The 24,848-nt window shown below is 39.5% G+C and overlaps 1 protein-coding gene across 1 annotated transcript in view; it reads right to left on the reverse strand.

The window, feature by feature from the left end:
• Positions 1 to 425: 425 nt before the first annotated feature.
• Positions 426 to 24,848, reverse strand: part of RESF1 (retroelement silencing factor 1) — a 36,411-nt gene continuing 11,988 nt past the window's right edge. The window contains exons 3-6 of the mRNA XM_081330766.1: positions 13,267 to 13,337; positions 3,326 to 8,604; positions 2,456 to 2,533; positions 426 to 1,472 (exon numbers count right to left, since the gene is read on the reverse strand). Coding sequence (XP_081186892.1) covers positions 1,315 to 1,472; positions 2,456 to 2,533; positions 3,326 to 8,573 — 5,484 coding nt within the window. The 5' untranslated portion in view covers positions 8,574 to 8,604; positions 13,267 to 13,337 and the 3' untranslated portion in view covers positions 426 to 1,314. The remainder of the gene's footprint in view (positions 1,473 to 2,455; positions 2,534 to 3,325; positions 8,605 to 13,266; positions 13,338 to 24,848) is intronic.

The raw sequence follows: 24,848 nt of genomic DNA on the forward strand, positions 1-24,848 counted from the left end.
AAATGGGTTTCTATTTTGTGTTGTTTTCTATTCTGGAAAAATAATAGTGAACTTTGTTTAACTCTGCTGAGTATTGTGTCCCACAGAGGAAATACTAGAGACTGAGTCATCTTATCACATACCTCAATACTGTTGCTGTGTTTCATTCTTGTCACTTTTTCTCTTTTAATTGCCAGAAAAACAGTACAGATTCTAAGACACACATACTGTGACTTTTGAAGTGGATACCAGATATCTGAAAAATCCTTTAATCAGGAGAGGAGTGAGAGATTTGCTTACAGCACCATTCCCAAACTGGAAGTCTCACACACATCATTCAATCATGTTTGTTTGTTTGTTTTGCTGAAATGTATTGTAAATTTTAAGTCAAAAAAACAAATCCCTATAAAAGCAGAAATACAAAAATAGATTCTGGAGATGAGTCATCTTGCACAACATGCCATTTATAATCTTAACCAACCAACTTAAAATTTGAGCAAGTATTTTTTTACAAATACACAAAAACTACTTATGGTAAAAATAAACATGTTTTTAATTCTGTAAACAAATAATACCATTTGAAAATAACTAAACATTTACTCAACATACATATTGCTGCCAAAATAAATGAAGTAACAAAAGTGCCAAACAATAAATTTAGGCACTTAAAACCAACATTCAATATGTTTCTAGGCACAAAGTTTTGTGACATTTAGCTAATATAGCTTACTGAGACATTTGTCTTGTAAAAATAATTGGAAGAGTTCATATGAAATGCTTGTTAAAGTGGTTCTGAATGCAAACTTTTAAGTATATTTTCATTTAAATCATAGTGACCATTTCAACAATAGCCCTTTTACCTGGAACCCTCCTCCCTACTAATGTCCCAACAAAATAGGTAGCAGCTAATAATCTCCAATGCTCCTTGATAAACCTACTAAGGCTTATTACTAATTCTTGTTATATTTTAATTATTTCCACAACATTTAATAAAATACAGTTCCATTCCTTTAAAATGTCTACATAAAAAATGCAAACTATTTGGCCTTCTTTTGAACTGATACTGCCATCATTTCTGAAACTCAGGCCAGGTATTGAACGTAACTGTACCTAGGAAAATCTCGAACAGTTGAAATTATAATACATTCCAGAATCGAACAATTAGCATACCCATTTACTTAAGATACGTAAATATCATTACACACTTAAGATAGGCATGAGATAAATTATGGAAGGTCACATACATGGAAGTCACATCTTATTACAGGCCTGAGTCATCAGGACCTTAATATAAGCACAAGCAGTCAAAAATGTGATGTTCACAAAAGAAAGCTCCTAGCTTAAGGGACTGCTATCCAGGCTTCGGCTTCTTTTTTCTAGATGCATTTTCCGGTAGGTCTCAAAGGTGGCTTTGGAATCCTTCATGGATCCATGGAATACTTCATTTCCTTCTAGTAGTTTTATTGCAGTGTCAAGTGGAATGTCATCATTAACTGCAAGATTAGCAACAAAACCATCCCACTATTTTAGTTTGATGTCTTACAATAGAAATATGCAAACAGAATATGTGTTTTGCTTCATGCAGATAACAAAATATGTTGTATCCGAAAATTCAGGTGGACCATTCTGAGCACCTTACAGTTTGGATGAACCAAAACTGAATTGTTTCAATTGTTAAAAGCTTTGGAAGTAAGCAAGACAAGGCCACTCTGTCCCACTCGCCCTCTATGGGGACCATGAGCCTGTCCTCATATATTCATAGCAACTTTATCTCCTTTTAGCTGCCACACACCTATCCCATATTGGTCCCTTCACTTATCTGTAGACTAACACTGGGAGTCTGTGGGTGCACTGGTAAAATCTCACAGCCCTTCACTGAAATCACGCAACATAAAGCTTTACACTTCCAAACAAAGCCAAACAACATTAACAACTATCAAAAACAAGACCAACTTTTATCTCCTGGAGAAGGTAATTAAATAAGACCAAAGAGGTTTTGTGTGCAGTCCTCAAAATCAAATTACAAAGAAATAATCCATCTGGCTCTGTCTACACCAGGGTAGGCAACCTCGGCTCTTTTATGATTCATGGACAGCTATGCTGACTCAAGAGTTCTGGGAATTGAAGTCCATGAGTCATAAAAGAGCCGAGGTTGCCTACACCTGGTCTACACATTTAATTAGCCTGACATCTTTAATCTACCAGAGCCAGATACAATTGTCTAAGAAGCCAACAAGCAGATTGCAAATCTCTCCTGTTATCGATTGATTAACTAAGTTAATTTCACCTATCTCATTTGTAATAGCTAGATTAGTCTAGCAAAAGTAATTCCAAAAATACCAATGTGCTGGGATGTTACTTAAAAATATATATAAAAATGGAAGTGAGAACCAAGTAATGTTTGGCAATCTGACTGGTGTTGATGAAACTTCTGTTCATCTCCTAAATCAAATAGCTAAGTTTTAGACATGGTTACCTTGAATTTCATTTTGTTCCGATTTTCTTCTTTTCGCAGGACAGTAATTTAACCAGTCTTCTCTCTTACTTTTGACTGCTGTAAATAATAATTATAAGCTTGTTGTTTGATAAAAGTATGTAAAAAAGCTAGCCAGTTTGACTACATATGATACAATGGATAAGATACAAGTAGTCCTTGACTTACAACAGTTCGTTTAGTGACTGTTTGAAATTACAACAGCACTGAAAAAAGTGACTTATGACTGTTTTTCACACAACCATTACAGCATCCCCATGGTCATGTGATCGAAATTCAGATGCTTGGCAACTGACTCATATTTATGACAGTTGCAATATCCTGCAATTATGTGATCACCTTTTGCAACCTTCTGACAAACAAAGTCAATGGGGAAGCCAGATTCACTTAACAATTATGGAAAGAAAGGTTGTTAAAATGGAACAAAACTATTGTCTCACTTAGCAACAATAATTTTGGGCTCAATTGTGGTTGTAAGTTAAGGACTAATATTTGCCCTAGTGGCTAATACACCAAACAAATTATATGAATTTATGCTATTTTACTATCTATACTATTAAGTTTTTGAAATTTAGGGAATTTTCATCAGAACAAGATGATGACTAGAGTAAAATCCAAACCTGTATCAGATACTACTAACTATTATTGTGTTCAGATCTTTAGCATGTTGCTACAGATTTCTACTGATTGATGACACCCAAAAATTAAAAAAAGCTTTCTAGACAATTAAAGGATATAGAGAGATATAGAAATAGCAATACAAATGCAGGATTAGCTTGCATTTGTAATATTTTTAAAAAGAAAATACCATTATAGTTTACATTGACTGATTAAAAGGAAACTCAACTGTACCTGTAACAGATATCCTGTTTTTTTCAGGAAGCTTTGTTGCTTCTAAAGTTTGTTCTTCAGAGGTGGACTTCCTAAATAATATTTCTGGACACATTTTGAATTCAAGCATTTGTGGCCTCTTTGTTTCAGACATTTGGGATGAAGAGCTGCCGTTTTGGTGGGGTTCAGAATCCTCAGTTCCATGACTTGATTTCACATGCCAAACCGGTTTGGAATGCACAGAATCCAGGCTTGTCAAATGAATAGTCTTCTGGGCAGTCCGTTTAAATGCAACTCTGTTCAAATAGTTTTTCTTTTGTTCCTTTTGCAGAAAAACAGAGTGTTTTTTTCTTTTAAAACATTTTTTATCAGAAAGTGATTTCATAGACCACTTGTCTCGATTATTACTATCCAATGTGCCTTCTTTGACTGGAGAGTGGATGTTGGAAGGATTATCTCCTTCATTCCGGGATGCAAAAATTCGATTATCAAAATGTGAACTTTGACATTTCCATGCATTTTTCTTATCTTTTCTGTATGCATATTTCTCTAAATTTATTCTTTTAACAAGCTGCGTGAGATTTTGCTCAACATGCTGCTTAGGACAAATAGGTTCATTATTTTGTACTTTTTTGTATCCATATTGCTTCTCCAAATCTTGCAATTTTGTTTTAATTAAATGCTTTTGCGAGCCCAAGGTAGATTTATGCTCAGAATTTTCATGTTTTTCAGAAGCAACGCTAACACTGTTTAATGTTGAAGAGTGTGTGACCTCACTAGGCTGAGTTTCCAATCCTTTAAGCTTTTTTTCCTTCATCATTTTTCTCTTTAGACTCCTGCTTGAAATTGGTCCTTTAATCACATGTGTTTCACTGGTGTCTCGTTTAATTTTGTATTTCTCAAAATTGGTACTATTCTTACTTTCTATTCCTCTGTGACAATCAGTATCTGTTTTTGACTTCCGAGTTTTATTAAAAGACTTTTTCTCCAATTTCATTTTGGTGAGTTTTTTGATAATTATCTTTTTGAAGTCTGTATTTAAATGATACTGTGCTTCACTTTTTGAGATATTCCTTCTACCCTTTATCTGGTTGTGTATTTTATTAGTTCCAACTCTTTCTCTCTGTAGAGGCTGGGAATCTGCAGAATGAGACAGTTCTATACCTCGTCTTTTAGGTTCTTGTGAATTTGATTTTTCCAATAAAGTACATGGAGTAGTTGCTTGCTCTATTTTGGGTAGTTTTTCTTCCTTTACTTGAGGTTCAGTTTCTTTACATCCAAAGGTTTTATTTAAAGCTTTGTTACTCTGATCTCCCAAAAGAAAGATATTATTGGCTGTGTCCAATATGGAATTCTGTACTTCATTTTTTAGGCTACAATCAGACTCATTGGATTTTGATTTCTCTTTAGACTGTGAATACAGATCAGTTTTTCTCTTCAAACTAGGTTCTTTAGCTAGCATGCATGAACAAGGCTCCACATTATATTTTGAAGCTAACCATCCTGGCAAGCAGCAGTATGTTCGTTCTGTTTTTCCAAGTCTTTCAGACCTGATAACTTTGCTGTCAACATTTAAGTCCTGGTTAGACTTCCTGTAGTGTCCTATACGTTTATCTTTTGAATCCATTCTCATCTGGTCACCTCCATGGTGATCTAGCTTGTTAGATGATTGTTGACTGCATTCAGGAAACACTTCATTCATTTGTTGGGAATTTAGGATTACTATTTTAATTTGCTCTATTGCACTACTAGGATCAAGATTTTTCTCATGGTTCATAGTATTTTCTTTATCTTCTTTTTCTGTCAGAATAGTTATAGAATCTTTGGTTTCCATTCCCTTTACCATATTCAAATAGCCAATTCCGTAGGGAAATTCTTTTGAAAGCTCAGTTAGCTGATTGTTCAAAAACATTACAGAGGATTCAGTGATGCTTCCCAAATGGGCTTCCTTGCCTTCATCCAGGATATGCCCCGATTCCCTCTTTTTTCTAATACTGGATATGTTGTTTGCCTCACACAGACCCTCCTGATTTTCAAACACCTGGCTATTGGACAAATTTGTATTGCAACTGTAAGATACTTCTTCCTCAATTTTTTCCCCTGAAAGTGAAACAACTTCTAAAAAGTCATTGTTCTTTCGTTTCTCAGAGTTGCTTGCATTTGTTTCCATTGAGGTTTTGTCACATTGAGGGCTTTCTAATGTTTGTAAGTCTTCAGGTTTTCCTGTAAAAGCTTTGGATAAACTCCCTGGTGATAGCAATATGCCACCTTCTTCTGAAAGACTCATCCCAACTTCAGGGTCATTTTTCAAAAGGCCAGGTCCCTCCTCATTGTGTTGCAGAGAAGCCATGTGTTCTTCTGAAAGCTTTATACCAGGTTTCAAAGGGCCAGTACTAAAGATGTCCGCTATTTGTGAATTATAAAATGCATCACCCTGTACAAGAGTACATACACTGGATATTTGCAACATACTATCTGTCAAGTCAACTTCAGCAGTATTGTTGGATTCCTCCAAATTTGGACCATGTTTTTTAGATGTTACACATTTTTGAGGAGATGCACTTAAATGTTTAGTGATCAGTTCAGATAGATGTTGGTCTCCTGAATCAAGGGCATATTGCTTTAATTCAAGTGGTGAGGAATTTGTTTTCTCTTGGTTTAAATCAAAAGAATTATTTGTTCCAACTTCTGTTTTCATTGTTTTACTTTTTTCTGTGTATTTGTTTGTTCCCTGGTGCACATTTAAAGCTTCACAATATTTATTGGAATCTGTGGGTGAATAAATAGTTCTTTTTTCTTCATTATTACTATCTGATTTTGTAGATATAAGTTTTTCTAAAGTATGGACACTGCCTTCTTCATTAGCTGGATAAATGATTTCAGTATTTTTCTGCACATAATTATTTTTTGACAATACCCGTGGAGTAACAACAGCTACTTGAGGTTCAGAGCCTTTTGGCAAATTGGAATTTACTCCATCAAGGTTTTTTTCAAAAGATGAAGAACTATAAATCTGAGTCCTTTCAACTGTAATTTTAGTGTCATAATTTTGAATCGATATATTGGGGAGGTTTTTCAAATTTTGGGGGGAACCTTTGCCATCTATGCCATCACTGGAAGATTCAGTATTTCTGTTTAATAGTTCATTTAAAGATTTTGGAAGGCATTTTCTCCATAGTGCCAGGCTTGTTTTTAGTTCTTCCAAAGAACAAGTTGTTTCTACACCATGAGTTCCAGTTATAGCTTCAACTCCTTTGGAGATAGAAGAACTAGATGTATCAGCTATCTTTTCACTATTTGTAGGTTTCTGAAGACGAGTGTTTTCACTGTGCTGAATGCAGCATGCAGTAGAATTACTATGTTCTTCTTTTACTGAGTTTTTCGTTGAGGATGATCCCTGAGAAATATCTGAGTTCTGAACCAAACTCTGAATGCTATCATTTAGACAATGAATACCATTTCCTGAATCTTTATTCTGTTCAGAAGAATTAAGTAAGTCACTGTTAGGTATGGCTATTTTTTCCAATTGATTATGAGCAGATTTAATGATGCTTGTCCCTTGAGTAGAAGCAACAGGAGTGACTTTATAGCTTAATTTAGTAGTTCCATCAGTGTTAACAGAATTTCCAAATGCATCACCATTAGAATCAGTACATGAATTCTCTTGAACAGTGAAATGCTTATTTTGGTACTTATCTCCACCTTCAACCTCAGCATTAAATAACATATTTTCATCACCAGTACCTTTCAGCATATTCCACAGAATTGGCAATAAATGATACTTTGTTTTCTGTGGTAAGACTGAAGAATTGTGCAAATTAGATGAAAACTGATTAGGAGTTTTATCTGAACAAACCTGCTGGATAGTACGTTTTATTGACGGGTTGGTATTATTAGGATTTTGATTATTTATAGACATATTAGAGGTCTGCCCACTCTGTAGAGAAGATAGATATTTTTTTTGTTTTAAACTAAAATTGTCTTTAAGTTTTAATAATGTATTTCTCATTTCATACAAGGCTTGAACATCTAGTGATAAACTGTCTCTAGTTTTTTTAAATTTATCCTTAGATAAATTCTCATTACTTATGTTCTTTTCTAGTTGCAAAGTTTGATTTGTTTGTTGCAAAGGTTCAGCAATCTTAACTGTTGTAGCTGTTGTTACATTGTTAGAAAGATTACCTTCAACTTCAACAAATGACTTTATTGATTCATCAGAAAGCTGCATTGCTGTTTTTAGTCCACTTACATTACAGGCCGTGGGGCCTACCACATTTGTTTCTGTACAGGATGACAGAGATTGAGATTTCTGATCAGGCCGAACAGAATATAAATTGCTATTCTGATCAATCAGAGAAGTATGATAACTTTCAACTTTTCCATTAGATAAATTTGCAGTTGGTTGTTGCAGAACAAATTGTCCACTGTTCACTTGTATGGGAACCATCAGGTCCGATAGTGAAGAGTTTATATTAGTAGCTTGGACTGCATTTCTGTAATCGTAATGAGAATATATTGGATATGGTGGAGGATTTATTTGATCAGAAGCATAAGGTTGTGATTGGATCGCTACTGGAATAGCTGGATTTGGGCATTTCTTTGCTGAGTAATCAGGATACTGGACATTTTGCTGAGGAGATAAATAATAATTCGATGCAGAGTCAAGGGACACTGTAGCATTTGCTTGGGAAGTAGCAGGCCCATTCATATAATAGTAGGGCATCAGTGTTGGGGACCCTTTTGGAGATGAAGAATCTAAGGGAGTTTGCTGATAAATAGAATTTGAACAATTTTGCACTGGCCGATTACTGAAACTACCCACAGTCATATATGCATTTGTCTTTGGATGCATATTTTGCACAGAATTAACTGTACTTCCCTGTAATGCTATAGAGGAAGAAATATGCATGTTCCTTGGTAAATTTGGATTCTGAACATCAGCTGCCATTTGGACTGTCATGGTGGAAAGTGAAGATGGAGACAACTTATAAAAATTATTGCTTGGTCCAAAACCTGTTTTAGACACTGCTACTTTAGGAAATACTGGCCTTAAGGTTTTAGAAGCCCTGTTATGTTGAAATTGTCGTTTATTTGTCAAGATATACTTCACACTTGATGGAACATTTGAGGTTTGGTTGTTTCCAGAATTACAAAAGTTCTGCATTATGGCATTTGGTTGGGAAGTAACAGAAGCAGCAGAAGTAACCTGAGGCATCAGGTACGATCCATGTGTTTGCAAATTATTGATTGTCCCTATATTCCAGTCCATTGTGCTGAAAGTTCTTTTAATTTTCAGGAATCTAAGAGGAGAAAAAAGAAATCATACTTTTATTTATATCCATCAAATGAAACTATACAGCTCCATATCAAAATACTATTTTACAAGCTATTCCTTCCCAGCCCCATATAAATGAAATGAACATTTCTGCTATCATCCTATCCCACATTAAAGTATTTTAAGAATTTATAAATGCTAGCACTAATACAGGGAAGTTAACACATCTCAACAGTTTTACATTCCACAACAATATTTTAATTTTGGTAAAATTAACAGTATATATACACAACAGAAGTTTAATCAAATTTAAGCAAGAATGGTCCCCATACGTACATCACATAGAATGGTAATTATAGTTACTTAAAGCTTGACTTCTTAATACAGCCGGTTTACAAATATTTTAAGATGCACAGAAAGGGGAAACTAAAAGGTTAAGAGTTTTTTCACTTTTCTTCTTTTTAAAAAAAATATTAGTATCCTAATAGTTGTTTAACAAGCTTTGTTATCCTATTTGCTTGCTTGTTTTTTAAAACATTTATATAGCCACCCAAGCAGCATATTCGTTTTTAGCATACACAAACAACATTAAATAAGAATACAATGGTGATATTCACAAGATCTCTTCCAAAGTTTGCACACCAATCAGTGCTGACAGTGGTTTTATATAGTATTTACCACAAACCAGAACATATCTGATGTCAAAATGTCAAAAGATATTTCCTGTATCCTAATAGCAACAGCTTTTGCAATGTTTTATAACACTAAAGAAAACTATAATTTAGACAGAGTTTAACAGCAAGTCCTAAGAAATTTTTGCAACAAGTGTTAACCTATTCATAAGATAGTTATTTCATTCGAAAACTTATTTCAGCAATTTAAGTTTAGTTGTGATATCTGCAATTCATCATTCTTCCTTTCTGCCTATGCTTTGTCCTATGATATACTTTGGGCTCAATTTTGCTGGCTAAAATCTCTGTCTTGTCTCAAAACCTGGATTAGCTTTTTATTGGGGATGTGAGCCTTCTCTATCATAACAAATACTTTGATACCACCCACAGAAGATTTTTATTGTTATACTTGATTCTGGATGAAGACGTAATCCTTCGCTTACTACCGGACACTTAGCAACCATTCAAAATTACAGTGGATATTCCCAAAAGCTACTTGCTACCTATTTTCAAATTTATGACCACTGCAGAACCCCTGCAGTTAATCATCCTTACGACTGACCAATTGACCAAGGGATGCTGCAGAGGCTTCCCCTACCTATCTCCTCTCCTATCCGATACCGCTGGGTCTCCACAGGCCTTCAGCCTCCTCCTAATGCAGGCACTCAAGTCACCCGAGAGAGCCTCAAACTGGCTCCAGAGGCTACCAGTGCACATTAGCCTGTTGACAACCAATTTGGCCTAGTGGTTAAGACCTTGTCAGTAAGTGGGAGACTACAAATTCAAGTTCCACCTTAGCCATGAAAGCCAGCTGGGTAACTTTGGGCCAGTCACTCTCTTTCAGCTCTCTCTCACCTCCAGGATCATTATTGTGGAAAAAGAGGATCCAATTGGGTCGGTCACCAGGACCAGACGTTTAGAGAGACCACAATGTATGAGAGAGAAATTCCCTGAGGATGGGCTCCAGCACAAGTCCAAAATCTTGAAAGACTAAACCTCTGGTCCCGATGATTGACACAGATTGGATCCTGCAACATTATTCTGAGACATATATTTCCCTTCATTTGTAAAAGAAAAGGAGGAAGGTGTGCTGGATATTTTCATAATCTTCAATTATTTGTAAAAATAATAAAGGCGTATACAAATAAATACATTTTTTAAAAAGCAGGCACTTAACCACCCAAGAGAGCCTCAAGATGGATGCAGAGGCTACTGACATATGCAAGGCTGTTGCAGCCTGCAGGTCTCAACCTGCTCCCAACCAAGATAGTCAGCCAGCTCCAGGGCCCGCTAGCATCCAACTTATCTTTCTGTTTTTCTGCTGGTTCCAATAGCCAATGCTGCCGGCCGCAGCTATCCCATGGGGCAGGTGGGTGGCGGGGCGGTTCCGCTGAAAGGGAAGCCTCATGGCTGCAAGGCTAGGGCCATGGAGGTGCTGGGGAGGGGGTGGTGCTGATCTACAAGCTGGTAGCGTCCATCAAAGCCAGAACATGCTCAGCCTTAGATCCACGGGGCAGCCCTGGAGCCATGAGGAGCTGCCCTGCCACCTCTGCCCTGCCCCCTGGGTATGTGCACAGGAGGTGGCGAGCACAGGAGGTGGCATCCTGAGTGAAAGGGAAGCGCTCAGAACGCAGCCAGCCTGCAGGGCGAGACAATCGGCAGGGAAGCCGGGCTCCGCACGCTTGCCGCCTCTTGTGTGCGTGCCCAGGGGGCAGGGCAGGGGCAGCCCCTCACTGGTTCCAGGGCTGCTGTGGATCTAAAGTTGAGCACATTCTGGCCCAGAGAGCCACTACCATGTTGTAGATTAGCGTCTGGTCTCCCTGGTCCAGGCCAAGGTGCCATGAGCTGGTCCTTCACTGTTTCCAGGGCAGCTCTCTGCAGGCCAAATGTAACCACATGGCGGGCCAGATCTGGCCAACGGGCCTTTTGTTTGACATGTCTGTTCTAAAAGGTACACTTGAAAGACCTCCTTTGTATTAAGCTTGCAAGCACACAAAATAAAACCCCTTTATCTTGTGGTTAGACAGACATTTGGTTGTCAAGGCAAAAAGCTTGTGAGTTTCAGTCTACATTACAAGGTTACAATAAAAGTAAAAGAAAGCCCCATGTTGCTTGGCCTTCAGTTCCATCCTAAACTTAATTGAGCTTTTCCCCCTAAACTTAATTGAGCTATCCTTTTCAATATGTTATTCCTTTCCTTCACTCCTTTTATTTACTGTCTCCCCAAAATGTCCAGACCATCTACATTTGTAAAAAACACACACTTGTACTTGAAACTCAAGTAACTGGTAAACTTCTGATGCACATTATAGGCATGCAAAGCATTGGAATTGATCCTCAAAACTGTCCTAGCTGATTTACTGAGCCACAGGCAAGTGTTTTGTTTGCATTTTTGCAGATTTTATAGCATTTTTAAGCATCATATCTGAAGCATCCCTAACGTGCATGTTCCCTCCCTTCCTATAAACCCAGAATTAATATTCTGAAGTGAATTTTTCAAAAAGAAGCTCCTCTTTTTCAGGAGTTATAGTTGAGTTGAGTTTTTAACAGTATTTAAATTTGTGTGAGCAGGCAAGAACCATCTGAATTTTTTCTCTAGCATTATATCACAGCTGACCCCAGCCAGTCTTCACAAGATCTGAAAGCTTTCTCATGTATACATTCATGACAGAGTGAGGCCATGTCAATTAGTTTGCTCAGATAATTCAAGTGCTATGATATAATGACCATCTAATTAGAGTGTGCCAAACATGAAACTGTGGAGGTGCTGTGACAGCTATTACTTGCTTTCTTAGCTGTGCTGTGGAAGGTAAGATTACAAAAGGTTAGGGTAAGCAGGCATGGAAATCAAAACAAGCTGCAAAATTCTGTAAACTATGGCTACAGAGTGTCATGAGGTCCTAATGTGTTGATCGGGATTGCAAAAATCAAGATTCCTATATTGAAATGGCTGAAATAAAGACATACATCCTGAGTGTGGGGGAAGGATGATAGGAAAACCACGAAGGTTCTTAAAATAAAGTTTGCTCAAAATCTTCTTGTTATAGGATGTGGGCACAGATGTTTTAATAACTTCTTTATACTTTTATTCAGACAGCTGTGTTTCCAGCTCATATAACCAAGTACATATAAAAGCATGTTAAAGGAATCATCTGGGGTCTTTCTCAGTCTAATGGGAGAACCCATTTTTGTCCAAATCTGAATACACATGTGACTCAAGAGAGAACTGTTTCTTTGTTTGAGCCGAGTCATACCTGGTACTCCTAACAAATTAGCTTTGAATGAGCTTTACTGGTTTCTCATGTTTTATTCCATACTGCTTCAATAAAGTAAAAGAAGTTATTAACTGCCATTTATCAGCATTTATGAAGAGCCATTGAAGAAATAAATGAATATAGGTACTATATGTTCGAGGTCCCCAATCCCTGGACCCCGACCCACTACTGGACCGTGGCCCATTCAGAACCAGACCACGCGAGTGGCAGGGGAGCACACAGCCCTACTTGCATGAGCGGTGGGCGCTGATGCTCACAGCCTCATTCACCCAAGCAGCGGGCATTGGCACTCACATCCCCACTCACACTCGCATCAGACACTGGTGCTCACAACTTCACTGTGCAAGCAGCAGGCACACACATGCCTGTCCCTCGTGCAAAAGCATCCCCTTCCCCTCTGCACCCAGCTGCCAACCTGTAAAGGTTGGGGAATGCTGCTATAAGCTGTAGAGACTTTTTTTCCCTTTTTACGACCCTTTAATCCCTTTATTCAGGGTGGAGTTGGGGCGACTGAATGGAGCTCCGCATTTACTGGCAGGATGCCCTTCCTGATGCCTATGCAGAATTTGCAGCAGATATTTTCTCTTTGCACCCTGATAAACATCTGTTGTTGCCTAGGATTGAACTGTCAATCTTCCAAGTGTCTTCACTTCTAGACCACAGCTCCACTCATAGTTATATAGCTCATATGAGCCATAGAGACCAACAATCGTAATATTTGGATAATAATCTAATACTTACATTTTCTAAGAATGGGTTTTAGTGAACGTTGTTGACTTTTCAGTGTTGTTAATGTCACATGACAATGTTTTCTGAAAAAAGAAAATACAAGAATTATGGTTCCTAAAACTTGATGCATGTTTCCCCATATTTGGTCAGAGCCACATGGAAAAAAATATTCCAGTTTTCTTAATTAAGAATGAATATATTATCAGGGCTTGGAAACTAAGCAGTCTAGCTTAAAAGACCACAACGAATTCCAAGGATGGATGTAAGCTAGGCTTGAAAGTCATACCAGCATTTCAGAAGAAGACAACAGCAAACCATTTTTCTGCATGCAGTCACTAGGAGTGGAACTCAATTTGAGGGATTTCTTTGGGATTTATTGGTATGTGAAGCCCAGTTGCCAGCCTGGCCCAGCAGCCAAGTCAGGCACACCGCATCAGCAGTGGGAGCAAGATGATGATAAAAGTCAGCTGGGATGGTGGAATGCAAAAGCTTTTACTGTTAGAAAAATTTTCTTGAATCCAATAAAAAGCTATTCCTTTTTGTTGCAAATACGTTCTTCCTTGCCAAGTGTTCTGGAACAACTGAACAATTCTGTCCCATTTTTCTAATGAGTTTTCAAATATGTGAACACAGCCATCATGTTTCTCTGCAGTCTTCTTTTCTATTGCTTAAATTTATCCTATGCTTCCAATTATTCCTTACAGCTTTTATTATTTTTTCTTCCAAGCTTTATATGCTCTAGTTTGTCAACACCAATCCAAAATGAAGAGACCACAACTAGATATAATATTGTCCTACTGTAGTGGAATTAACTAAAAATGGACATAGGAATAAATTGATATATTTCAAAAATAGGAACCCAGCTCCCCCTTAAATTGAGAGGAAGTTAGAAAGAGGATCTACAACATTCAGAGGGACTTAAATGTAATTGTTGAGAAAATAAGAGGATAATGTATAGACACATCCAAGATTCTATAACCTAGTTTCTTTGTCCTTGTAATAATCCCAATTAATAGACTTTTATGAACTTACCTTTCTTGATTACTATTAGTGTCATAGTTTCAAACTGTTATGCACATTCCTTAGATCAGGCCCAGCATGGAAAAAGAGACAGACTTCTAATTCTGATTAAGTCACATGTTTATTCATATCTGAGCAAAGGCGGATCTTCCCTGTGCAAATTTCAGCAAGCATTTATATTTTATTTGGTTATGTAAGTAAGGAAACACAAACTGTCTTGTGGAAGAGTAGGTAAACAGAGAAGTTACTGAAATGTCCATATCGCTCTCTCTCTCATCCGTGTGCATAAGCAATTTCAACAAAAATTTTTAGAGCAGGGCTTTTCAACCTTTTCAGAGATTGTACCACTTTTAGGACATGACAATATTTGAGTACCACCAGTTCTTAGCAAGGAGTCAAAAACTTGATGACTAAAAAAAGTGGGGGGGGATTTGGGGTTTTACTGATTAGATTCATTTGTTGATATAGAAATGGCTATTTATAATATTATGGAAAAGTAAAAAGTTGAGGTTCAATGTTAATGCTTGCTTCTACTGCAACAGAGGAACTCTGTTCTTTTTCCCTTCTCCCCCTCACTTTTTCCCTTTTTCCTCCCCACTGTCTCCTACTATGTGCTTTTGTATTTTTGTATTTTATTCTATAATCTAATAAACTATTGCAAACTGTAGAAAAAAAAGAAAAAAGTACCAGTTCCTTTGCTGAATCACTTTCCCTTTGCACTGACAAATGTATGATGAATTTATCCATGTTTATTAATATGCACCACTACCAACTAGTTCAGGGGTCTTCAGACTTGGCACTTTTAAGACTTGTGGACTTCAACTCCCAGAATTCCTCGGCCCTCATGACTGCTTGAGGAATTCTGGGAATTGAAGTCCACAGGTCTTAAAGTTGCTAAGTTTGTAGACTCCTGAGCTAGCTGGTCGGCCCTTCTTCCTCTCTTCCTTCTGAGCTCTTCCACAGTGTAGTAAGAATGCACCCCCCCAATCCCTTCCCTGTACCCTTAAAGACATAGTAATCAAGTACAAATCAAGAAAATAAAGAAACACAAACTCTGTTGCTTTTTCTCTCTTAAGCTGCCTCAGGCGTGTCATGTGTCACAATGTTGCCATCCAAGACGGAAAGGCTCTGGCAATTGCGAAAAGCTTTAGCTTTAAATTAAGCCAGTTTACCTTCAAAAAAACTTTCTAAAAGCCACAGACAGACTCAGTTAAAGGGGGTAAAACTAATTACATTTGTTTAAAGGGATTAAACCTTTCCTGTTGTCTTTTTTCCCCTTTCCCCACCCAAACCACGTTCTTTTTAATAGTCTCTCCTCTCTTCACCACCACCCCTTTTTTTTCTTCAGTTCACCTCCAGCTCCGAGCTGCTTCTGGAAGCGCCAATCAGCTGGAGCCAATCAGCTGGAGCCCTGCTGGCTCCTGGGGCTTCTGCCAGCCCAGACAATCCTGCAGCTGTAGCTCCCTCTCCCTCTCCCTCAGGCTTGGCTCACTTAGGCTCATTCCCCTCCCCTGCTACATTTGGCTAGCAGTCGCGTACCACCTGCCATGTGGCAAAGTACCACAAGTGGTACACGTACCACCAGTTGAAAAGCCCTGATTTAGAGAAACTTCGATGATTTCCAGAGAGGCCACAACAATTTCCTTTTGAAGACTTATTGCTGTCTGGCACACTTTGGGCACCTTTCTTCCAATTCAACACAATTCATCAAGATCACCTATATTAGGATCCTGACCAACAAAGCAAGTTTGAAAAAGCTTTGGCTGAACCAATAGAATGCCAACTTCAGGAGACACCAAGCCAGGGATCATCCAAGTTGACTGAATATAGGCAACATCAGAACAGCTATGCAAACCGACGATGAAGTGTGGCTTCCAAGGCCCTGACATTGATAAGAAGAGAGGAGAGCAGACCAGAGCAAACATTGTTCAATGATACCCCAAGTGCGCTTGACATTTAATGAAAACAGTAGCTGCAGCCTTATTTAAATAGCAATTCTGACCCATGTTTCTTTGTTGGAAACCAACTATTTGATCTTCTATGTCTTGTGTGCTGGTGTCTCCTGTTCATGTAAAAAATCTGAATTCTGATCTTTGGACTGGCTCACAAGATCTTGCTTGGCTCTGTGAGCTCCAATTTTTTTTTAAACTTTCTTTTACATGCTTCCTTGGAAAGTAAAATCTAACCATATCTTCAGAAACTATTTCATCTACATTCTTTTGCTTATCTGCCATTTGTCTATTTAGTCTTGAGTAAATTGTTTACCTTTAAGTTTAAGGAGGCACGTACTGGAGGGCTAAATTCAATTCCTTGGGATTTTTACCTGGAAGATTCCTCACAGGCACTGCCCTGTAATAACCTTTTGTTTTCTACAGTCTGTCTCTTATTTACAAAGGCTTCCTTTTCAGCATAAGCCTAATACAGTGTAGTGCTGGAATTTGAGAGGTGATAAATTCTTAGAACAAACTGAAAGGGTGAGTTTTCCTGACCAAATGAAGGCTTCATTACACAGGCACATTAAGTACACAGGATGCTCTCTGAGGGAGATGGTGGGGTTAGAAATAGGCTAGATAGATAGGCAGGCAGGCAAGCTCCCCCATGGCTTAAAACCTGTAAATAATTAAGTGTTATAACAGGAGTTATAGTATTCACTCAGGTGTTTTGTGTTCATTGCAGTACAATAAACATTGACAACAGAAAGAAAAGCAGAGTTGTATAAGAAAGGAAGAAAGTAATAGCCAAGTATGGCAATGTTAAGACTACAATACCATCTCCAAAGAGGTTCATGTTCCTGTAACTACAATTATTAACTTTATCAAGAATCTCAAGGTTCATGGAACTAAGCCAACAACCAAGAAAACTGGCTGATCCCAAGATCAAGATACAACAATATCAATATGCATCATCCATCGCTGATGCATCATCCAACTGAAAGTGGCCTCCATGGTAGAAGACCCAAGAAAACTCTATTTCTGAAATACAGTTACAAAAAGCCAAAGTTGAACTTGTAAAACACATGTTGCATACCATTTTCACTTGTTTTAGTATTTACAATAATATGTCATCCATCAAAACCAAAGTATCTATTATGGACTATGGAATAGAGAATGATGGATACCATTCACTTCTGTCCATGTCAACTTATTTCTTTGGGAATATGTGGAGGTGGTACCAATATGTTTGGCAATCTCTATATTAAAGTAAAATATAGTTACAGCTTGCTGGATCAAAGTTATCAATAACCACCTTTATATGATGCACATGCTAGGTCAATGGACCTTTTCTATTATGCTTTAGATGCTGGGCTAACAATGTACATGACTATAGCTGTAAAAAAGGCAACTGAACCATGTTGATAGTCCTACCGGTAAACTGGGGCTACTCCAAGATATTAGAGATTTGCTTTCCAATTTCATCTAGATTTCTTGGTTATCTTCTCCAGTTTCTGCTAAAAAAATGCTTGATGCACTTTGACACATCCTTGTGTCCATATTGAACTGACAATTCACTGGTATGTCAGTGTGGCTTGCAGCAGAATTTCCTAGTGAAAAGTGATCATCTCATATTTTCTAAGCAAGATGAAAATCTTAAGTTTGATTGCCTACTGCTCCTTTAAGACTATTGGGCCACATTCTTTAACCTTTTTGTTATATGACATTTTCTGTTAATTCTGAAATGCCAAATCTTTTGTAAACACATTTTGAAGCTGTCCATGAACAAGCATTGCTTTGTAAAATGTTACGTGACATTCTTGTGGTTTGGGACATTTTACAAAGGCTCATCCTTATGCAGATAGTTTTTTGGCTGAGAAACAATGCAGCATTAGCAGCACACCTAAGTATGCTTCTCTAAGAAGTCTGTCCCAGGTAATCCTATTTCATAGAGTTTATGAAGCCCCTTGATAATTTCTGATTTGCTGACTAGCCTCAGGACATCACAGATGGAGCATTATTCTTCACTGTTTTATACAACAGTTTCTCCAAAGCAGCTTGTGTTCTTCTATTACCATAGTTTATAACATGAAACATAAGTGTTGAGAAAAAAGGAAACAAGGAGGATGAAGGAGAAAATATTGGATAAATTATCCTTGCCCTGTTTGGTAACTTTTCATGGTTCCGACTAATGAAACACCTCAAATGATCTTCAGGCATTGTTTATTCTAAAAAGTCCATAATAACGATAAGATGTCATGGCATGGATAGATGCCAGAATCTGAATTCTCCTCCCCTGAACACATTGTACCAAACACAATTCCCTCCCTTAATTTAAACATCATAAATCACATTCTGCAATTAGTTTAACATGCAAAGCTTCACTTCCTTTCTATAGCCATTCCTTATCTTATTAAAAATAACCAGGGTAGCATTCTCCTCCCCCCCAGCTTCATTTGTCAAAGCAAAAACATCCAATGTTTGCAGCGTTGACATCTGCTCTGTGAGGAGCTGCATATTATGTAGATTGCTTAAATTGCTAAAAATGTAAGAATATAGCAAGAAACATTAAGAAACTGCCACAAGGAAAAGGAAGTGTCTTGGAAACTGCTGACATATGCTGAATTAGTAATTTCTAGGCTAATTCTGCTGACTGCCAGAAGTTCAATTCTCACCAGCTAAATATTGACTCAGCCTTGCATTCTTCCGAGGACAGTAAAATGAGGACCCAGATTGTTAGGGGTAATATGCTGACTCTGTAAACTGCTTAGAGGGCTGTAAACCACTGTGAAGCAGTATATAAGTCAAAGTGCTATTGCTATTTCTATGAATGACTCAACAGGTAAGGGTTGCTTCAATTGCTTGAAGATGAAAACCTATCATGAAATCCATAAAAAACTCTTGTCTACATATCTTGCATTTACCTTCTGCACAGTAATTTAATAAATTTAACTCATAGCTATGTTTATGGTCTCCCATAAATTCCTGTCGTGGAAAAATCCAATGAAAAAGACAAGCAACAGCAACGTAAAATAATAATTCTTACTTTAAGATTCAGAGGTTTATTTTGCTAAAAATTTGGAACATAGCAAACAATAACACAACATCACTTATATTAGTAACCCATTGCAATGAGGTCCAGTGATATAACAGGTCCAGCAAGGGCAGCTATAGCCCAATGGCCATGAGCTGATCTTGAGCTCTATATTTTATACCCTTTTCTTAACGGCCACCACCATTATCTTGCAACATTTATGAAATCAGTTCCTTGTTCTTTCTTGCTGACCATTACTTTCCACATACACCTGTGTACATCTGAAACCTCCATCCATCTGTTCCCCATTTCCCACGGTTACAATGTTCTTGTTCCAAATATACTTAGAAAAGTACTTTGCAAAATCATATTGTGCAAATTGCAACAGCTCAGCAAATTACAAATAGTTCTCTTATAATATGAAACCATCTTAGTTAAAGACTTTGGTTCAGGTCTTCTTTGGGTGGCCTTCTTTATGATACTTAGGCCTTATCGAATCTAATGAACTGATGGGCTATATTTTCTGTCTCCCACATTCCCATATGGGGAATTTTCCCCAGCAAAGACAATTTAGCTGCCACATTCTGTAGCAGCTTCAGCTTCTAGACCAGGGATCCCCAACCCCCAGTCCATGGACCAGTACCGGGGCGCGGCATGCCAGCAACTGATCCGCACAAACAAGGAAAGCCCCATATTCAGGATGCAGGCAGCACACAAAACCGGCCCGTGGAAAAACCTCTCTCCACATAACTGGTCCCTGGTGCCCAAAAGGTTGGGGACCTCTGCTCTAAACCAACCACACAGAGAAACTTGAATCTCTAGAAATGATAGCACCACTGCATGAACGTTATCAGATTAAACTCTGTCCACTGCAGTAGTGGAGCTACTGCAATATAGAGCTACTGTGAGAAAAAGGTAAAAATGTTGTTTTTACAGTTAAGTAGCTATGCACTCTTAGGACAGGAAATGAGTTAAAACAGCACAAAAAAACCCAAGGAACATGTGGTTGAGTAAATAGGAAATTCTAGCCGAAATCAGAATTGCAATTAAACAGTCAAGTAGGCAAGAAAATAGAGTTATGCTATATAAAGAAAGAGGTAAATAAGGGCTAGGGGTGCTTAAAGCATGGTTATGGGAAATATAAACGGGTGGAGATTCACATGGGATACTTAGGTGCTTCAGATAGGTTGTACACCTTGTAGTACTCAGCCAATGAGGAGCCGAGGGAGGGACTTGCACTTCATGAAAAGGGAATACAGGTAGTCCCCAAGGTACAAGCCTAATAGAGTCTGCCCATTAGGCTCGTAATCGTCAAATGAATCACTCAATATTACAACATTTTAAAATCAAACTTGTTAAGGAATTTGCTGTGCAGAGGTCTCCTTGTGCTACCAAAGAGTTGCACAGACAAGTGTACTGAGAGCAGTAAAAGTCACACCAGAGTACACTAAGTTGCAAAAGCAAAAAGTATTTTACTTTTGAGGTGGTGTAAAAACAAAAATGCACAGTCAAAAATAAACAGTCCAAGTAGCAATCCAAATACAAAGTCTTCTTACCGGTCCAGAGGTCAATACACAGTTCAGGTTTACAACAGTAGTAAACCAACAGCAGAGCAAAAACAGTAGTAGTAGAGAGCAGTGAATTCAGAGAGAGAGAAGCTACGTTACTAGCTCCCTCTTATGGCCATGAGAACACTTACACACCCATTGGCCAATTAACAACTTAAAGACACAGCATTATGGTTAATATATTTTCAACCCAACATTGTAGGCTAACACCATATGCCTAACAAAACTCATTAATTGAATCAAATGGGCTTTTAAATGAATGAAGATTTGACTTACTATTTCCTCTGATGGCTGCCTGAACTGAGAGACTTTTCCCGCAGCTGCTGCAGGCTGTTTCCGGCAGCCAAATAGGTGTTTCTGGCTTCAGGTAACTACAATACTGTAAACTGCATCCCAAGCAGGCAACAGGCTTTTTTTTATATATAAAAAAACCATTTGTTGCTAGGCAGCTCAAGCTTCTTCAGAGGGGGGTGGAGAACTCAACAACTGCAGCTGCCACTAAAGTAATTACCTTTAGCATCTCCAGGCAGGCATGCAGAGGGAGATGGGGGAATTTACAGAACTGTTGACTTGCAACAGTAACTGAGATGGAATGGACCTTGAGATCATCTAGTCAAGGGGTAGGCAACCTTCGCTCTTTTATGACTCGTGGGAGTCATAAAAGAGCCAAGGTTGCCTACCCCTAATCTAGTCTAACCCACTGATCTCACAAGAGAGTACAGTACTGTGATGTGCAGGTTCTGAGGTTTTGCTTATAAAAAATACAGGAAACCAGAAGTTGCCTTCAAGCTTTAGTTTTTATTCAGCTGAACAAAGACGGGCTTCCCTAAAAAGAGAGAAAGCACCAAATATCAGAAAAGCCTTATTTTTATACCTTCTTTGATTACATAAGCAATTCACCCAGCAAAGCTGACACACATAAGATAAAGACTTTGCCCTTTAAGGTTGGCACACTGTAGATAAGAAGGAAAAAAGCAGAAGTAGCTAGAAATGTTTCCTTTTGGGTGTTCCCCCGAGATACCATATGTTCCTTTTTGGTTGGTTTAGGTGTTTCCCTAAGCCACCATATGTTCCCAGGTGGGTTAGGATATTGGGTGTTTCCTTTGCTGTCCTTTTTATCACCTTGCATTCATGGTTCTGCAAGTGACCAGAGATAGCGGGGCCATCTGCACGTATTCACAATTGCTACTGTCCCCTAAGTCCGGGTCAACAACTGTACTGTATTTCTGATAAATGCCTATCCAGTCTCTTCTTAAAAGCCTCCAGTGAGTGAACACCCACAACTTCTGGAGGAAATTTAAATTTAAAACCTTAAAAAAAATGCACTGCCCCTGATCAGCAAAAGCCTCACCAGACAGAATCTCTGATGGGTCTGTGCTAGAGAGAGGAGGCAGCAGCAGCTATATGCTATAAGTTTTAGGCACATGCAAACAAACAATCTTGCTAAGTACTGTACTTACAAACACAATAAAAAGCAGAGCAGTTCCCAAAGTGATTACAAATAATACACTACAATACAGTACTACAGAGTAGAATATTTTAAAACACTTACAGAAGCAATTCTAGCTCTCTACAGTAATCCTCAAGCCCAGCAAGCAGCAGATCAGGGGTATGAAACTCAATTTCATTGAGGACCACATCAACATTGTGGTTGCCCTCGGGTGGGGGGGGAGAGAAGGGGGCGTGGCTGGCATGGGTATGGCCTACTGGGTCCAAGGTCTCCGGCAGATGGGGGTTGGGACTGGGGCGAGCGCCTGGGCATGGTTCACTGGAGGAGCCTCACTGAGCCTCAGGCCATGCAGGGGGCTGAAACTCTTCAAAAGAACTTCAAGGCATTGTTTTCCTTAAAGAATCTTTTATTCGAGAAACAAAGTACCAGCACTACATAGTTGAAGCCAAAAACTGAATTCCCCTCCCCTGCGCACAAAGTAGCAAAGCACAATTCCCTCCTCCAATTAACAGTCATAAATCACATTCCCCAATTAACCTGAAGCATGGGCTTTCTCCCCAGCTCTCCAGCCCATCAAAACTTTTATCAACTCTGGGCACAATAACCCTGGATTCCCATGGCTGAGTTATTATTGTTATCTCTAGCTGGACTCTCATCCACATCCCCTCTCCCAGCATCAACTAACTCTAAAAGCAAGAGAGAAAAGATAGCTAGATTTCCATCTTTTGTCAAAGCAAGAACATCCGATGTTAGCAGCGTTGACATCCGGCCCCCTACAAAAAGGACAAATCCTGTAATGTAAACAAAAGCACAGGTTAGGGGTTGCCTCTTGGTTTATTAGGGTGTTTCTTATAGAACCTATTAATGAGTCTGTCAGCTTTTACATCACTAGATTTCACCCAGGTGGCCTCAGACATCGGATATCCCTTCCATTGCACTAAGTACTGCAATTTCCGACTCACGGGAGGGGTCACACTCTCGACCTGGTTTTCTTATCTAGACAATGGTTGGATGATCTGGGAGGGGGCTTACCAACTATTGTCCCCCTGTCATGGTCCGATCATTATCTCCTGCGGCTGGTCTTCCGCTATGTCACCCCCCGCTGCTGGGCTGCGGAACTGACCAGGTGGTTCCGCCCCAGGCGCCTAATGGACCCTGATCGGTTCCAGATGACGCTTGGGTCTGTTCCTATCTCCCTCACTGACAGCTCGGCCGACGCCTTAGTGGATGCCTGGGAAAGGGCTGCCACTGAGGCACTCGACCGTGTTGTCCCCTTGCGACCCCTAACCCGACGCAGATCCCGGTGGGCTCCATGGTTTTCTTCGGAGCTCCGGGAGATGAAAAGTCGGAGATGGGGTCTAGAGTGCTGTTGGAGATCCAGCCGATCTGAGCCTGACCGATTGCGACTAAGAGCCTTTACAAGGTCTTATCTCACTGCAATGAGGACGGCGAAGTCTAATTACTTTACTACACTCATCGCGTCCGCAGATAATCGCCCAGCCACCCTGTTTCGGGTTACTCGCTCCCTCATTCATCGGGAGGAGAGGGAGGATCCCTTGCAGGGACAGGCCGAGGAGTTCAGTCGTCATCTTGTGGATAAAATTGCTCAGATTCGGGCCGGCTTGGACTCTGACTGGACAGAATCTGACAGGGAGGATTTGAGTGGTCTTGAAAGTGTTATCTGGACTGAGTTCGATCCTATGACCCCCGATGAGGTGGACAGGATCATGAGGAGGCTGAGCTCTACCACCTGTTTATTGGACCCGTGCCCCTCCTGGCTGGTTTATGCAGCCCGGGAGAAGACACGAGGCTGGTTCCAGGCAGTAATAACTGCTTCTTTGAGCAAGGGTGTTTTCCCTTCTGCCTTGAAAGAGGCAGTGGTGAGGCCCCTGTTCAAGAAGCCCACCCTGGACTCAGCGATTTTAAATAACTATCGTCCTGTCTCCAACCTTCGCTTTTTGGCGAAGGTTGTTGAGAGTGTGGTAGCACATCAGCTTCCTCTGTTCCTGGAGGAAACTGATTATCTCGACCCGTACCAATCGGGTTTCAGACCTGGGCATAGCACAGAGACGGCATTGGTCACACTGACGAATGATCTCTGGCGGGCTGGGGACAGGGGATGTTCCTCTATCCTAGTCCTATTAGACCTCTCAGCAGCTTTTGATACCATCGACCATGGTATCCTACTGCGGCGTCTCAGGGGGCTGGGAATGGGAGGCACCGTTTTACAGTGGTTCTCCTCCTACCTCCTGGGCCGCTTGCAGTCGGTGTTGACGGGAGGACAGAGGTCCACTCCGAGATCTCTCGTTTGTGGAGTCCCTCAGGGGTCGGTCCTCTCTCCCCTCCTGTTCAACATCTACATGAAGCCGCTGGGTGAGCTCATTCGTGGTTTCGGGGTGGGGTATCACCAGTACGCTGATGATACCCAACTTTTTCTTTCCACCCCAACCCAACCCAGTGATGCCCTCACTGTGATGTCCCGTTGCCTGGAGGCGGTCTGGGTTTGGATGGGGAGAAACAGGCTTCGTCTCAATCCTGACAAGACTGAGTGGCTGTTCATACCGGCATCTCGGGCTGACCAGCCTTCTCCA

Source organism: Vipera berus (genome assembly GCF_964194415.1).
Source record: "Vipera berus genome assembly, chromosome: 6".
NCBI lineage: Eukaryota > Metazoa > Chordata > Lepidosauria > Squamata > Viperidae > Vipera > Vipera berus.